At 46.2% G+C, this 17233-nt stretch overlaps 1 protein-coding gene across 2 annotated transcripts in view; it reads left to right on the top strand.

Moving 5' to 3' along the window:
- The first annotated feature begins 8182 nt into the window (after nucleotides 1-8182).
- CLTC (clathrin heavy chain) overlaps nucleotides 8183-17233 on the top strand; it is a 70885-nt gene continuing 61834 nt past the window's right edge. The window contains exon 1 of one of the 2 annotated variants that reach the window (XM_029082747.2): nucleotides 8183-8433. In XM_029082747.2, coding sequence (XP_028938580.1) covers nucleotides 8392-8433 — 42 coding nt within the window. In that variant the 5' untranslated portion in view covers nucleotides 8183-8391. The remainder of the gene's footprint in view (nucleotides 8434-17233) is intronic. The other variant, XM_029082748.2, reaches the window with a different exon arrangement.

Genomic DNA, 17233 nt, shown 5'->3' on the forward strand with positions numbered 1-17233 from the left:
TCTTTCCTCCCCTCATGTGCATCATTTAGATGATTTACCAAAGGTGTGAATATTTTTTTCATGATGAGAGAAAAAGTCATATTTTAAATGCAGCTTTTTTTTTTGGAATAGTGCTTTATGTGCTTTAGAAATACATTGGTTTTGGGTTTTACTACATTTTAGCATTGAAAGCCAGCCAGACTCAGATATGAATTTTTGGACCCAGGACTCACTTTGGGAATTGATTTGATGTGACTGTTGTAGTTTAGTTTAGGTCAACGTGCACTTTTTAAGAATGTCGGGTTTTAGCAGTCATTATTTGAGGTTCAAAATCTGCTACTTGAAATTTCATGGGGTTTGTTTTACCAGCTAGAAGGAGGTAAGGTGATTGCTGCCTTGCAAGGTGAGAGCCTCTGGTTTGAAGGTAGATAGTTTGCTCCCAAGCTGATGTCTGCACCATTTAAACTGGCCCCTCCGCCTCCGGAAAAAGAGGCATCTGATGAATGTGTGTACAAGTTAAAGTCCTGTTGCCTTACTGTTTTCAATAAATCCTACAATAAAAGCATGTTGTTAATTTCCTTATGCAAAATTAGATTATATCTGAACAGGACCTGGCAGGAGCTCCCATTTACTACATTTTGTTTTGTCGAATGGTCTCTGACTCAGGCCGTCTAATGATTCAATTTACTTTGTTTCAAGGCACCCCGCAGCTCCTAGCAATAGATCTGGTTTAGAACAAAAAGATATTATCCCAGAATTTTGCAGATGTGAAGTCCTTAATATGAATTAGACTCTTGTTGTTGTGTTGGAAAATGTTTGGAAATGATTATCTAAAAAAATTACTGGCTGTGCAGAGGCCTAATCGCATAATGTTATTTTACTGCGTCTCAGGCTATTTTGAACTGTTTCCTTAGTCGTCTCTTATAGCAAGGGTAGATTTTTCTTACCCTATGGACCAAAAGTTTTAAAAACGCAATGGAAACTTTTCTTTTATTAAAGTAAGAGTAATATTCTGCAGCTTAGAGAGTCTGAAATAAACTGAGTTTAAACCTGAATCTCCTGACTCCAAGCTCTTTCCACTGGGCCCCACGGACTCGTCTCTGGCCTATCTGCTGTAACGAATAACGTGAGACAATCCCCAACAACTTAATAAAGACCAAACTCAATCAATCAATCGATGATATTGAGTGCATTTCCTTAAGCCTTCTCTGATTGCCTGGGAGGTGACCCTATTGATTCTCTAGTCAGCTTCCTGCTTGTGATATCAATTAATCAATTGTATTTATTGAGCACTTACTCTGTGCAGAGAGCTGTACAAAGCACTTGGGAGAGTATAATACAACAGAATGAGCAGATACATTCCCAGCTCATGTACATTTATTTCTGCTTAACCTGGGGTTATATTTTTTTTTATAGAGGGGTCAAGTTATGGTTTATGTCTTTACAAACTCTCTGGGTGAGCACAACTGCATCCCACTCTGACTAGATAGACACACGCTGTCGAGAGCGTTCTCTAATTCTCTTATGGCGTTCTACTTAAAGTGCGTTATAAAATATGCATTACAGAAGAACTGAGTGTATTTGAGGAAATCTTTTATGATTAGCTTTTCAACTCTTTCCAGGCCTCCTCAGGCTCCCTTTGTGCTTGCCTGATTCCTGATTTGCCTCTGGTCTGCCACTCTATTCATGGACTTTCCTGTTATCACTTGGGAGAATTAAAAATTCTTAGAGACAGACTTTTTGGTGAGCTTTTCCTTGGTCAATGGAGATGGAATAGTGATAAGGGAAGAGCAAGAAACAACCAGGCCTGGTGGAAAGAGCATGGGTATGGGAGTCAGAATAACCTGGATTCTAATCCCTGCTCTGCCTCTTGTGTGTTCTGTGACCTTGGGCAAGTCACTTAACTTCTCTGTGCCTCAGTTAACCTCATCTGTAAAATGGGGCTGAAGACTGTGAGCCCCATGTGGGACATTGAACTGTGTCCAACCTCATTAGCATGTATCTACCCCAGTGCTTAGGGTTGTTCCTGGCACATAGTAGGCATTTAATAAATATCGTTTAAAAAAGACACAAACAAAAATAGGCTCGTGGTGCAATCACCTGTATGTTTTGTTTTCAACAACATTTAATATGTGGCAGTGGGTTTGTGGTTGCGTTCTACTGCTAAAGGAGGAGGGCAGATAGGATTTACCACTTTCCAAAACAAACCCCCAAATATCTAGTTTCAAATTTTGGCCTCTGCTAAAGCACCTAAATTTTTTTTTCCTTCTCTGCATTTCCAGGGAATTCTCAGTAAGGTGCTGCTTCATTCATCTTAGGGCAAGGACCTTAGTACCGTGCTCTGCACACAGTAAGTGCTCAGTAAATACCACGAGACCCGCCCGATTTAGCCTTCAAAACCAATGATATTAAGGAATCATGGTGTTTCAAAGCTTCTGTCAAAGTAACTTATTCACATATTGTTTTGACATAATTTTCTTCATGGTAATGATTTCACTGAAGTAAATCTTAGATACCTGCAGTGCTAGTTCTTATATCCTGCCCTAAAAGCATTCAAAATGAAGCTCGAATAGCTGAGAGATGGTTTTCCTGTTCACATTGGACAGGTGTATCCTCTGGATTTAATCTGCACTCAAGCTGCTCTTAGGATTTAAAAGTTCAAAATAGATGATGACACGGTCCGTCAAAGCCACGAAAATGAGCAGCTTCAGAGAAGCACCGGAAGAGAAAGGAGGCAGCCAGCCTCTTCCTGATCTTATTGGGAGATAGGCTTGTTTGGGGGATTGACGGTCCTGAAAATAGCATACCAATCAGAGATGGCCACTTTAGATAAGTAAAACTACTTACAGGGTTTAAAATCATGGGCCTCTTGTCTATGGGGCTTTGCTTAAATAGAGTTGCAAGTAGGAAGGAGGCCACTGGCTATGTAATACAGTTGCCTCATTAAATTATTGGTGCCTAGAACCAAAAGCCCAGGCCGGTGATTTTAGTCACAAGAGCAATGTAGGAAATGAATCACTTATGCAGTAGCTCAAAAAGAACTGTGCAGCTAAACTATCTGTAGTGTCTCCTAACCCAAGCCCCACGAAGTCCAAATGCTTAGATAATCAGATTAAGCTGCTTTCCAAGCACCTAGAGTCACTGGAAGGCTTACTATAGAACTTCCTCTCTACTGGATCCTTAGTTATGAGGAAAGAGTATACATGTTCCAGTGACAGATCTTGCCAACATTCTGACCAAACTAAAGGATTTCCACTCAGCGTCTTCAACATCTGAGTGCAACATGCGTGAAGGCTTTGGGGCATTTAAGAGAGTTGAACCAAGCTGAATGTCACTACATTCCTGATGCTTTTTGTACACATTCACAGGACAGAGATTCTGAAGAGAATGAATGATATAGCATGATGCCCAACAGCTGCTGCTGTATGGTGAGCTGAAAAAGGACATATTATGAATATTTTTCATTACATTTGTTAGGGCTTTTTGTCAAGCGCCGGAGAAAACAAAAATTGCGAGTCAGACATGGTCAATTGATAGGATTTATTGAGCACCTATTGTGTTCGGAGCACTGTTCTAGGTGCTTGAGCGAGTACAGTAGAATTTGGAGAGGGTATGCTTACACAGTAGGACTGAAGAGGATACACATTAAAATAATTTATAGATAGGAAATAATAGAGTATAGAAGTGCTATGGGCTGGGGGGCGGTTGGGAGTACTTCGTTAATGCCAAGTCCTGAAATGGCATTTGAGGATATAAATTTGGTAGGTTAGAAATGAAGTGGGGAAAACCTCTTGGAGCGGTGTGTTTTCAAAATGCATGAAATCACAGGTAGGGGCCCAAAGGTCGCTGACATCCTCAAAGTGGAAGACTGATGACTGGTACACCAGATACAAAATAATGGAATAAATACAGCAAAAATAAATGACAACAGAAGCTGCTAAACACTACTCTGGAAGGAACATATTCCTAGCAAAGACATCCCCAGTCCAACAGCCACATCCATGTAACAGTGGGGAAGCATATCCCACTTTTCTGGGACTTCACTAGGGCTGTCAAAGGCAAGCAGTTCCCCAGATGGGGCCCCCAAGATGCAAGTGATGTCATACACGCTACACCGGCATGGCAGCCATTTTGTAAATGTCCAGTTGATGTGGCCCAAATGAGCTTATTTCTCTGGGGCCCCCGATCCTTCTGTTTCAGAGTCTTTGTCTTCCCTTCCCAGTTCTGGGTGAAGCCTAGTACAGGGCCGGGGCTGTGGAATGCGACTGCAGAAGCTCACGGTGGAGGAAGGCGCGTGCTCCAAATCAAAGAACTGGGCATAAGAAGGGTCTGGTACTGCACTGCAACCAGAGAGGGAACAGGTCAGCAGAAAGCCAGACTGTCCAGCATAATGTTGGACCTCTGGCCATGCTAGTCTTCACCCTGGCTTTGGCGGGCAAGAAGAGGGCTCTTGGTGAAGGAGCCTTGGGTTGTGTGGGTTCAGCGCCAGGTTCTGCCTGCCCTATCCTGCTCTTGCAGGTTGGCGAGTGGGAGGCAAGAGGCGACATTCCCTCTCAGACTCAGACCAAGGAACAAGGGTACAGCACTCTAAAAAACTTGAGAAAGCACATTTTGATGGGGCAAAGCAGCAGACCTTCGGGAGGCATCCACAAATATGCGGGCTTGGTGTGTGGCAATCAGAAAATGGGTTGGTCTTTGAGCAGAGACCTCAGGAAGATCAGGATGCCAAAAAACCGATCTGAAAATAGAGACAGTTGCTGCAAGACAAATTAATAGTGAGGCAAAGGGAAATATTTTCATGTACACGGGGAATGGATTGCCTCTCAGGGAGTAGGACATTTCAGCTACACCTGCTCACATGACTTAAGGCCTCACTGTTAATGTTATTTGAAAATGCACAGCTATAAATATTGTACAGGTGTACATTTTATATATAGGGCACACTAAGCTACACTCGATTCAGTCAATCATATTTATTGAGCACTTACTGTGTGCAGAGCACTTGACTAAGCACTTGGTAGAGGAGAATATAACAGATACATTCCCTGCCTACAACTAGTTCACAGTCTGGAGGGGGAGGCAGACATTAATATAAGCAAATAAAATTACAGATATGAACATAATTGCTGTGGGGTTGGGAGGGAGGATGAATAAAGGAAGCAGGTTAAGGGGACACAGAAGGGAGTGGAAGAAAAGGAAAAGAGGGCTTAGTCAGGGAAGGCCTCTTGGAGGAGGTGTGCCTTAAGAAGGCTTTGTAGGTGGGGAGAGTAATTGTCAGATATGAGAAGAGAGGGCGTTAGTAGGAGAGGCCCATGCTCTTTCCAATAGGCTGCAGCGCTTTTGCAACATAAATTACTTACAGATAATAGTGTCAGGAAGAAACAGCAAGGATGCATCAGAAGTTTGGAAATAAATTACATTCCTCCTGCTGCTCCCTCTCGAGGAATGTAAAGGCAGGGAGAGGTGACCCAAGCCGGTTTTCCCATCCACTCTACCCATCTGCTCGCCTGCTTCTTTTTCTCCCCTTTACCCTCACAAGATCTCCTGGGAAGCTTCTCTTTAGGTATCTCTTCGACCCGCCATGATTCCGACCTGGAATATAGACTAGTAGAACAGGGTCTCATTGATTAACAAATCCCCTGGAAGTCAGAAGCAACAGTTCTCAGAACCTCTTGCTGGAAGGGATATCCAGAATTCATCTCATTTTGTCCCACCCTCTACAAAGAAGTAAGTTCTTTCTCTGGAACGGTTCAACGAGGTGGATGGCATAACCCTCCTAATTATTTCCAGTGTTAGTATCTCTGTCCTCGATCTCTGAGGCACCTGTTTGCCTAGCTGAATCGCAAATTAATAAATGATATTACTTGAGCACTTACTGTATACAGAACTCTGCACTAAATTCCTGGGAGAGTACTCATTGAGCACTTACTGTATGCAGAGCTCTGTACTAAACTCCTAGGCTAATACAATACGATCCACTGACACGATCCCTTCTCGCAAGGAGCTTACATTCTGCTGGGGAGACAGACGTTAAAATAAATGATATAAGGGAAGCAGCAGGCTACAAGGATATGGATGTAAGTGCAATGGAGCTTGGGTGCCTACAACAAAGTGCTTAAATTCTCTTCAATTTTCCTAATTTTGGAGGGAATTCCGGTCATCTCCCCGCCTTTCCCTGAACCTCCTTTTCCCCAATAGTAAAAGGATACCCCCTTTTCCTCCTCAGCTTCCCCAATAGAACAGTGCTCTGCACATAGTAAGCGCTTAACAAATACCAACATTATTATGATTATTAAAAGTGAGAAGCACTGTGGCTTAATGGAAAGAGCCTGGGCTTGGAGGTCAGAGGTCATGGGTTCCAATCCTGACTCCACTACTTGTCAGCTGTGTGATTTTGGTTAAGTCACTTTAACTTCTCTGTGTCCCAGTTATGTCATCTGTAAAATGGGGGTGAAGACCTTGAGCTCCACGTGGGACAACCTGATCACCTTGTATCTCCCCCAGCGCTTGACACACAGTAAGCGCTTAACAAATACCATAGTTAATGGAAATGGAAAGAGCCTGGGCTTGGGAATCAGAGGTCGTGGGTTCTAATCCCCACTTGGCCACTTGTCAGCTGTGTGACTTTGTTTTGCTTTGCTGTCTCCCCCATTTAGAGCCCGTTATTGGGCAGGGATTGTCTCTGTTGCCATATTATACACTCCAAGCACTTGAAAATAAAAGTATTTACTTTTCAAAAAACAAATATCATTGAAGTCACTTTAACTTCTCTGTGCCTCAGTTCCCTCATCTGTCAAATGGGGATGAAGACTTCGAGCCCCACGTGGGACAACCTGATGGTCTTCTAGAGAAGCAGCATGGCTCAGTGGAAAGAGCAACATTATTATTATTATTCTATCTCCCCCAGCGTTTGACACATAGTAAGCACTGAACAAATACGTGGCTCAGTGGAAAGAGCCCGGGCTTGGGAGTCAGAGATCATGGGTTCGAATCCCTGCTCTGCCACTTGTCAGCTGTGTGACTGTGGGCAAGTCTCTTCACTTCTCTGTGCTTCAGTTACCTCATCTGTAAAATGGGGGTGAAGACTGTGAGCCTCACGTGGGGCAACCTGATGACCCTGTATCTCCCCCAGCGCTTAGAACAGTGTTCTGCACATAGTAAGTGCTTAACCAATACCAACATTATTATTGGGAAGCAGTGTGGCTCAGTGGAAAGAGCCTGGGCTTTGGAGTCAGGGGTCATGGGTTCGACTCCCAGCTCTGCCACTTGTCAGCTGGGTGACTGTGGTCAAGTCACTTCACTTCTCTGTGCCTCAGTGCCCTCATCTGTAAAATGGGGATTAACTGTGAGCCTCACGTGGGACGACCTGATTACCCTGTATCTACCCCAGCAGTTGGAGCAGTGCTCTGCACATAGTTAGCGCTTAACAAATACCAACGTTATTAAATACCATCATCATTATTATTATTATTAAAAGGATTTTTTCCTCCAGCCTCTTTGGGGCTGTGGAGAGAGATCTCGTGGAAGAATCTGTGTGTGTGAGGGTTTTATTTTCGGGGGGACGGACGACGGTTAAATGGCGGGACCCGCCCAAGGACAGTCCTCGCCCTTAGAGCAGTGAGGCAATTTCCCTGAGTCACGGAAGTAGGACGAGGGCAGCGCCCGTCGATTCCTTCTCCCCGTTTAAGCAAGACGGACCCACGGCGGGGAGAAGGCCGGGGCCGCCTCAGCCCCCGACCGGTTGGGGACGGAGACCGAATCCCCTCAGCCCTGCGGCAGTTCGGGCGTCCGCCCTTCCCTCCCCCCCCCGCCCGCCATCCCTCCCGCTCGCGCGCGCGCTCCCCCCTCTCGCGCTCCCGTCACGTGCCCCCCCGGAAGCGGCGGGGCGGGACCCCGGAAGTGACGCCACAGACGCCCGAGTCGCATGATGTGGCAAAATGTTTTTTCAAAAAAAAAAAAAAAAAGGGCAGCAGCGGGTGATGAGTCCGCCAAATAGTCCCTCCCCTGGGAGGTTTCCCCTTTAGGGGTCGGAGCAGGAAAGGGGGGGGGGTGCGGCGGCCGGCGGGGGGGAGGGGATCCCTGCGCCCGGCCGGACCTTCCTCCCCGGGGGAGGGGTACATAGGGCGGAGGGGGCGGGCGCGGCGGGGAGCGGCACTGCGGCCGCACCAGATCCCTCCGCCGGCCTCGGCCGTTTCCGGAGTCTGCGCTGCGCCCGGTTCCGCCATTGCGGCTCTGCCTGCCTCGGGAGCCTCCGCCCCCGGCCCTCCCGTCCGCCTGCCCGCCGCCCAGCACAGCCCGTTCCCCCTCTCCTCCTCTCCCTTTCCCTCTCCCTCTCCTCCTCCGCGGAGCGCTCCGGAGGCCTCAGCCTCGGCCCCCCCCCCCCCTCCCCGGTGACAGGAGGAGACCGGCGCCATGGCTCAGATCCTGCCCATCCGCTTCCAGGAGCATCTCCAGGTGCGGCCGAGCTGGGCAGCGGAGGGCGGGGACACACACACACACACACGGCCCGCCGTGGGCACGGAGGACCGAGCGGGAGGGTGGGGGCAGGCGCCGACCCCCACCAGCCCCGGGGCGGCTACTGCTTGGACCCCCAGGGTTGGCGTGGGAGGGGGCGCCTCCCCCACCGCGCTCCCCCCAGGGTGGTGTCCCTCGCTGCAGGTGGAGGGTCAGCACGGCCCCATTTTGGGGGTCGCCCGCGCCCATCCCCCGAGCAGGGCGGGGGGGTTCTCCCTTCATGTCTGTTGTTGAGGGCGGCCGGGAAGGGCACCTTCTCGGGGAGCCAGTCCTTGTGCTGCTCCAGCAGTCATCTTTGATTTCCTGCCTTCCTCTCCCGGAGGCCGCGGGGGACGAAGGTCACGGCTGCGGGAGGCGGGGCTGGAGGTCAAGGGCTTTTGGGGGGACCCCCCCTCACCCCCTCTTTTTTTAAAATTCTCTTTCCCTACCGCCTTTTGCTCCCCCCACCCCCCTGCGTCTCGAGATTGGGATCCGCGGGTCCTTAAGAGGTGGGAAGGAGGAAGCCTCTCCGTCCAACCCCTTCGCTTAGCTGGGATCGGGGCCTCCAACCCCTCCTTGGCCCCCCTCGCATCAAGCTCCCGAAGGGCGAGATCGATCGATCGATCGGTACTTTGCGCTTCCTTACGCGCGGACCACTGTACTAAGCGCTCGGGGAAAGTCGAATGTCCTTCCCTTTAAATTCTAAATTAGCCCTAGCGTGCGCCTATCTTAAATGATTCATATCGCTGTTTGTCTTCCCCCCTCTAAGGTCGTTATGCCTGCTAAGTGTCTGGTGTTCTCTCAAGCGCTTGGCGCATAGTAAGCGCTCAACTGACTGCCGCCTGTAGACTGTAAGCTCAATAGGGGCAGGGCCTCGGACCCGTTCCCCAAGGCTTAGTACAGTGCTCTGCACCGAGGAAGGGCTCGGATAGCATCGATGGACTCCAGCGGAGGTAGCAAAACAGTGTTGGGCGGAATGGCCTGGTGGGGGGTCCTGGGGGCCGCTGCCCCCCTGCTAGGAGGGGCCTGCTATCTTGCCAGCGCTTGGCAGGCGGGCTGGCCTTGTGCCCAGGGCAGCCCTGGAGGAAGGGGGGAGGCCCCCGAGCCTCCTTCCCTCTTCCTCTGCCCGGCCTCTCTTCTGCGGCACCTTCAGTGCCAAGCAGACATCTCCTCTTGCCACCTTTTAGGACCCCCCCCCCCCCATCTGTCACCCAGTAGCTCCCCAGAAACTCAAGACAGTCCTCCCAAGACTCCTCTCCGTTGGAGCGAGTCAGCTGCCCTTAATTAGGGAATTAAGTGCTTACCTTGTGCCGAACGCTGGGGTAGAGAGGGCAGTGAGGTTGTCCCACGTGGGGCTCACAATCTTAATCCCCTGGTTGCAGGTGAGGTAAATGAGGCACAGAAGTTAAGTGACTCACCCAAGGTCACACAGTGCGGCACTGGGATTAGAACCCGTGTCTTCTGACTCCCAAGCCTGTCCGCTTGCCACTAGGCCATGCTGCTTCCTTGAGCTCTTACTATGTGCAGAACACTACACTAAGTGCTTGGGAGAGTACACTCTCCCAGTAATATAGCAGACACATTCCCTGCCCACAATGAGCTTACAGTCTACAGTGGTGTTGAGTGCTTACTGTGGGCAGAGCACTGGACTAAACGCTTGGGAGAGTCCTCTGAAATAATACAGCAGACGCATTCCTTGTCCAGATGAGTTTACAGTCTACCATGGAGTTGAGCATTTACTTTGGGAAGAGCACTGCACTAAGCATTTAGGAGAGTGACATTAAGAGTCACGGTAGACATTCCCTGCCTACAGTGAGTTTAGAGTCTAGAGATGAATGACAAATTACTCTGTCGGATATTCACTTTGACAACCAAGCCCCCTTTAGTGTGTAAAGTGTTTTTTTTTAGCTGATCTGGCCAAATTGTACCCCTATTTTTTTGTGGGGGGGAGGGGAGGAAGTAGAGAGGGGCCAACAATGGCAGACCTAGGTATGGAGCGTATTAATATTGAATAGTAAACTCAGTTTCATCTTTCCTGTCTCAAGTATCTTGCCCACATCAGCAAAAGACACCAAAAATGTTGAAACTAGGAAAAAAACCAAAAAAACCTAGTAAGGTAGGTGGCGTAGAATGCAGTGGAATAATGTAATTTCTGTCATCTGCAATTTGCAGGGTGTCATGTGGTGTAACTGAACCCTGAGCAGTATTAGGGATGGTCATTTTAAATTCCAGAGACCAAAGTGCTACTATTTTACTAATGGTCAAACAGGGCGAGGCGGGAATTAAATTTTTGCTTGTGTATATGCCCTGTTAAAAAGGGAATTTATTGGGGTTTTTTTTTTAGTGAGTAATTTTAAGAATGCAACCAGAAACTGTTGGGGGTGGGAAAGTGTCCTCTTGCTCCCTTTAGACTTCCCTGTGTGGAAAGATTATATTGCAGAGGAAATAGTTTTAAACTGTGGGGGTTTTTTTTCCACTGCAGAGGTAAAACCCACAGAGGACCTAATCTAGTGAACCTTGTCTAGTATTTGGCAGGCAGTGGTTATAGAGCACTAGCTGTTGTAGGAATGAATAAAGTGAGAACAAATTTAAGACTAAAACGGAGGTCTATTCAGTACTAGTTCATCTTGGTAATTATTAAATGTAATCATGCCCATTTAGTGGCCACTTATCACTAAATGCTAGCAAGCTAATTTAGGTGAAAGAGGGTAGCTCTGACCAGCCCCTTTTCTTCCTCAGTTATTCAAACAAATAGCTTTGTGGACTTAACCTTAAGTACATATATATGTGTGTGTGTGTATATATATGAGGGTTTTTTTAAAGAAAAAAAAATACTTAGCCAATACTCAACAGTGGTAACTGATGCATCTGATGTCAGTAGTAAGCTGAGAAATCAAAGCACCTGTTCTGTAACATTTTTCACCTGCTTCGTGACTTCAATACTTCCCCTTCTCCCCCGCCCCCCCCCCCCCCAATTTCCTTTTCTTGAAGGTTTTATATATTGGTTTTCCATTGCTTTTGTTGCTTGGACCAATGCTAATTTGCCTCACTGGTGGAAGAATTCAAGAAACCATTGTTATCAAATCTAGGAGTAAGGAATTTAGGTGTAGAGGTTGCTTTAAACTGTTGTGAAAATTGAACTATGACCAGAATCTGTGTCCCTCATTCCAGTGATTAACTTTGTCCCTAGGCCCTACTGTTCTGAGCAAGTCAGCTGCTCATTTTGTCACTTGAATTTGTTACCTTCTCTATCCATATTGGGGGGACTTCCAGTCAATAGCACTGAGCACTCACTGTGTACTGAACCCTGTCATTATTTAAAATTCTCCAAAGAACCAGCAGAACTTTTAAAACTTGATAGCTTCTGACAATACTCTGTTTATGTGAATCACATCTTTGAAAAGCCCGCTCTGTTTGAGCCTTAGATTTCTTTGCCTTTACTCGAGATTTTGAGGCCTGACCATGTCAGCCACAAAATAAAGCTATGGAGGTAGCTTTATGCTCTTTTGGATGTTTGTGACCCAAGTTAAGGTTGCTGTCTCACTTTGTGGAACATGCCCGTTCTGAATTCCTTATTGCTCACTCCTGAAAGAGCAAGCAGACTTAAAGGAGGGTTGGTATTTCTGCTCAGCACCCATACTAATTTTCCCAGACCTTCACCTGAAACAAGGGAGAGTCTTTACAGTAGTCCTGTCATATTTGCTCATCTGCAAATTGAGTAACACCACTCCAGCAACAAGCATTACAGAAATCAAGCTCCTCAAAGTAACTACTAACATTACACTTTGATTTTGATCTCAGAAGCAGAAGGTTAAGGAACACTGATGGAAGATGGGCACTTTTTTTCTTTAATGGTATTTTAGGGCTTATTATGTGCCAGACTAAGCACTAGGAAATCTGCAGGTTAATCAGGTGGACTGTCAAGTTATGGGCAGGGAACATCGTCTGCTCACTGTTGTATAATACTCTCCCAAACACTTATTAGTGTTCTGCACATATTAAGCACTCAGTAAATACCATTAACACAGGCTCTGTCCCACAGAGGGCTCACAATCTTATTCTCCCCCCCCCCCCCCCATTTTACAGATAAGAGAGCTGAGGCACAGAAGTGAACTGACTTGCCCAAAGTCAGCATGCAGATAATTGGCAGAGGCCTGTACTCTTTCCACTAGGCCCCACTGCTAATCAATCATGTTTTGGGGGCTCTGTGTACAGAGCGCTGTACAAAGCACTTGGGAGAGTACAGTGTAATAAAGTTGGAAGTCACATTCCCTACCAATGATGTGCTTACAGTCTAGAAGCTTCTCAAGTAGCTTCGGGTCTTTTTTTCCCCACAAAGTAAAAATCAGAACACAGTAAATGCTATCCTGGGCAGAGCTTTGTCTGTACTCTTCTTTTAAAAAACAAACCCACCCAAAAAACAAATTAACCCTCCCCCAAAAGCAAATTAAAAAAAAAACAACCAAAAATCTGAGGGACATTCTGGGACAATTTAGGGCAATAATCTTGTTACCAAGCCTTAGTTTTGACCAGCCCATCTCCAACTCCTCCAGCATACAAATTAAATCAGCATTTTGAACTTCTTGCCCCAGGTGAGTGGTTATTTGAAATGTCTCATTCCCATAGCTGTGCAAATTGTGCCATCCTTTGCTTGAAAACTAATACTCAAGTTTCCAGCTAGGACATAGGAATGAGCTGCTGCACCACAACTTCTGTCTGATATGTGGGTCTTACAGAGCCACCCCTCCTTGCCCCCCTCAAAGGCTATACAAGGATGGAAGCCTGGTAAGGCAGTTCAAGTCACTCCCCTCCCCTTCTCCCAAATTAATAGAGTCAAGTCTGGTCATTGTAAGGCTCAGGAGAATCAGAAGGGCCTGAGTTCTTATCCAGGCTCTGCCACTTGTCTTCCAAGTGACCCTGGGCAGGTCACTTGGACTTCTCTGTGCTTCAGCCCCCTCATCTGTCAAATGGGGATTAAGACTGAACCCCATGTGGGACGTAGACTGTGTCCAGTCTGATTAGCTTGTATCTACCCCAGTGCTTAGTACAGTACCTGGCACAGAGTAAGCACTTGACAGATACCATTAAAAAAAAAAAATTCCAGGTGACTCTGCTGAAACATCATGTGGAGTATAACATTGGCCCCTGTAGCTAGGAAGAGGGCAGAGCTATACCCCCCCCCCCCCCCCCCCAATCTTGCCTTACTGTGCTTTAACTTCCCATTCATTGTTCCTTTTATTCTAGACCAATCCTCATTGGCTAGTAACACAATTATCTCAAGTCTCCTAGCTTTACATTAGTTCAGTTAGAAGTTCAGGTGTTTTCTCCTGGTACCCCTGGCAGATCATGCTCCTCCCTGGGACCCATGAAAAGTCTACTGCATTGAAACTGCTAAATCTTGCTCTTTTTACATTTCAACCAACTCAAAGGAAATTGGCTCCCAGGTAGGGAGGTACATAGAACTGTAGATCTTAGCATTTTAGACTCTTGGGATTCTCAAAGTTGCAGAAGTAACAGTACCCAAAATTGCAAAATGCTTCAGGGGAAACATCAGGAAACCCTAAATTGGGAGAACCTGTGGCTTAATGATTGGTCAACCTAAATGTGACTCAGACTTATTTTTGAAAGCCAAGTCCTTTTAACTTCTAGGTCACTGGCCATCCTGAAATCATATCTCCAGAAGGCTTTCCCTGATCTTCTCTCTCCTCCCCACCCCCCACTTCTCGTCCTACTGACACTTCAGCATTTCCACATCACTTAAGGAGAATCAGCGTGATTTAGTGAAACGAACGAGTTGTAATCCCAGCTCTGCCACTTGCCTGCATGGCAACCTTGGGCAAGTCCCTTCTCTGTGCCTCAGTTTCCTCATCTTGAAAATGCTCATTCAGTATCTGTTTATCTTGAATCTGCCCCAGTCCTTAGGAAAATGCATGGCATATAGCAAGTTACTAAATGCCAGCAGTAATAATATTGATAATTATATGTTCAGCACTTAAGTGCTGGAGTGGATACAAAGCCAGTTGGGTTAGACACAGTCCCTTTCCCATGTCGGGCTCACAGTCTCCATCCCCATTTTACAGGTGAGGTAACTGAGACCCAGAGAATTGAAGTGACTTGCCTCAGATCACATAGACAAGTGGCGGAGCTGGGATTAGAACCCATAACCTTCTGTCTTCCAGGCCCATGCTCTGTCTACTGTGCCATTCCTTAGTAAAACTACTGATTGATTTAAGATAGCTGCAGGAATCAGTTTAGGGAGTGGAGGAGTTGAAGGTCTGATTGCAACTATAACTTTGGCTTTTTCCTGTAATTCTGTAGCTAGAAAGAAGTAGTGAGAAATCTTACAACTTAGGTTCTAGTTGAAAATGAATTTAGTGGTTGCTTTGGGGCCATCTGAAAATATTCAGCGGGCAATAAATCCTTGCTGCAGGCCTGTGTTTCTAACCCTGTGATACTAAAATAGCCTTATGTTTGCCTGTGAATGCCCTTTCAAATCTGTAGTAGTGAGGTCAGCAACTGAGAATCTGTTCATATAATCTCTCCTAGTCAGATCTGTTTCCTGAAGTGTGCTGTGACCTGGTACCACTTATTTCTTAAAAGTGTGTGTGTATATCTTTCCATATATATAGATATACACACACAAATCAATAGTATTGAGGGCTTACTGTGTGCAGAACACTGTACACTTGGGAGAGTACACTATATGTCCCTTGTCCACAAGGAGCTTACAGTCCTTGTGGACTGTAAGGTGGGGGAGAGGCATCAGAACTGTGGATATATTAGTGCTGTGGGGTGATCTATAGTTTTATATTGTCTCCCTCCCCCTCTAGGCTGTAAGCTCACTGTGGGCAGGGAATGTCTTATTTTGTACTCTCCCAAGTGCTTAGTACAGTGCTCTGCACACAGTAAATGCTCAAATACAATTAAGTGAATGAATGACTCTCAAGTGCTGAGAGGGTATAGATCCCAAGTGCCTAGGCGACTTGGGAGTAGGGGAAAACAAGTCAGGAAAGGCCTCTTGAAGGAGATGTGATCTTTGACAAAATTTCTCCCTTCCCTTGGTGTAGTTAGGGCTTTTTGAGGATTGGCTCTAAATCTCATTCTTGAAAGAGTGCTTGCGATTTACCCTTCCGTCTGTTGCCTGGTTCAGAGCATGGTTCTGCTAGGAGTCAGGCCAATGGGAGGTTTATGTATGCATTACACTGTAGTGGACTCCTATGATGACGTAATGCCCAATTTAAAACTATTTTAGGAAAAACTACTAGCCAACAAGTCCTCCAGACTTCTAATTTTAGGCTTTTGTAGGCTTCTCCCATTAAATGTAACATGGTGCTTCCCAAACACTTTTTTTAAAGTGGTATTTAAGCTCTTACTGTAGGCCAAGCACTGTACTAAGCATTGGGGTATATACAAGCTAATCAGGTTGGACCACAGTCCATATCCCACATGGGACTCTGTAAATCTGCATTTTCCAGATGAGGTAACTGAGGCCCAGAGAAGTTAAGACATTTGCCCAAGGTCACACAGCAGACAAGTGGTAGAACTAGGTCTAGAGCCCAGGTCCTCTGACGCCCAAACCTGTGCTCTTTCCACTAGGCCACGCTGCTTCCTGTTAAACCACTTTTGATTGGAACCTACTTTTTCTTCTTTCCAGAGAGGAGAAAGGAGAAAGTGCTCACTCTGCTTAGGTGGGGAGACTGTTGTTGGACCACCAAGATGCTTTTGCTTTGTGAGATGCTTAAGACATTCAAGGGTGCCATGCTTTTATTGAAAACCGGTGGAGTAACTGACCAGATTCCTCGTCTAATGGCTTCCATTTCATTCTAACAATAGAAACCTATCATGCAGTTATTGTTCTATTACAGAAGAGTTACTCTCCTTTTGAGTAAAATGTGTTCTGTAGTATGTCATAATTGTTCCTCCCAACATTGCATTCTATGCAGATGCATGTTAACCATAGAATGTTCCTTAATTTTCCAGTAATGTTCTATCCAAAAGGCTTAATGGGGGGTTGTTATGGAGAAGGTGGGTGTTTCTTGCACCTTTTTTTCCAGTGAAACCTTTGAATTGCTTAAGGATTTTCCCTCCTCAGAGATATCTGGCAAGAAGGTTTCAGCTCCTTTCAGATATAGTACAGTAGGATTGGAATTTCTGCTGCTGTTTTCAAGTACCCAGGTTGATTTGAAAATATAGAGTGCAGTTAAAATCATCATTGGAAATGATTTGGGGTTATTAAATCCAGTCAGTCATTATAGTCGTAATAAGCATGTACTGTGTGCTAAGCACTGGTGGAGACCCAAGATAATCAGATCCCTCATGGGGCTCTCAGTCTAGGAGGGAGAACAGCTGTTGAATCCCCATTTTATGGATGAGGGAACTGAGACCCAGAGAAGGTAAGCGACTTGCTTAAGGTCACACAGACAAGTGGCAGAGCTGGGATTAGAACCCAGTCCTCTTCCACCCGTGCTCTTAACCCCAGACTTCTCAGTAGAAACCGTGCTATTTAGCTGCAGTCTCTAGTTTTAAATTAAAACTCTGGTTTCCTTCCTCTTTTTTTTTTCCCCACCCAACAGCTAGAAAAATATTGTAGAAGTAGATCTAAACCAGGTGCTTTTCGGTTCCCTCTGTAGGAGAGCAGGCTCTACTTAGGAGTTAGGACAGGAGGTAAGTAGAAATCAGGGGTCCATCCTTGATTCAGAACCCCCAGACTTTCAAGCAGGCATTTAGGATTGTGTTTGCTCATAACCACGTGGGGGGTTTT

Source organism: Ornithorhynchus anatinus, chromosome 17 (genome assembly GCF_004115215.2).
Source record: "Ornithorhynchus anatinus isolate Pmale09 chromosome 17, mOrnAna1.pri.v4, whole genome shotgun sequence".
NCBI lineage: Eukaryota > Metazoa > Chordata > Mammalia > Monotremata > Ornithorhynchidae > Ornithorhynchus > Ornithorhynchus anatinus.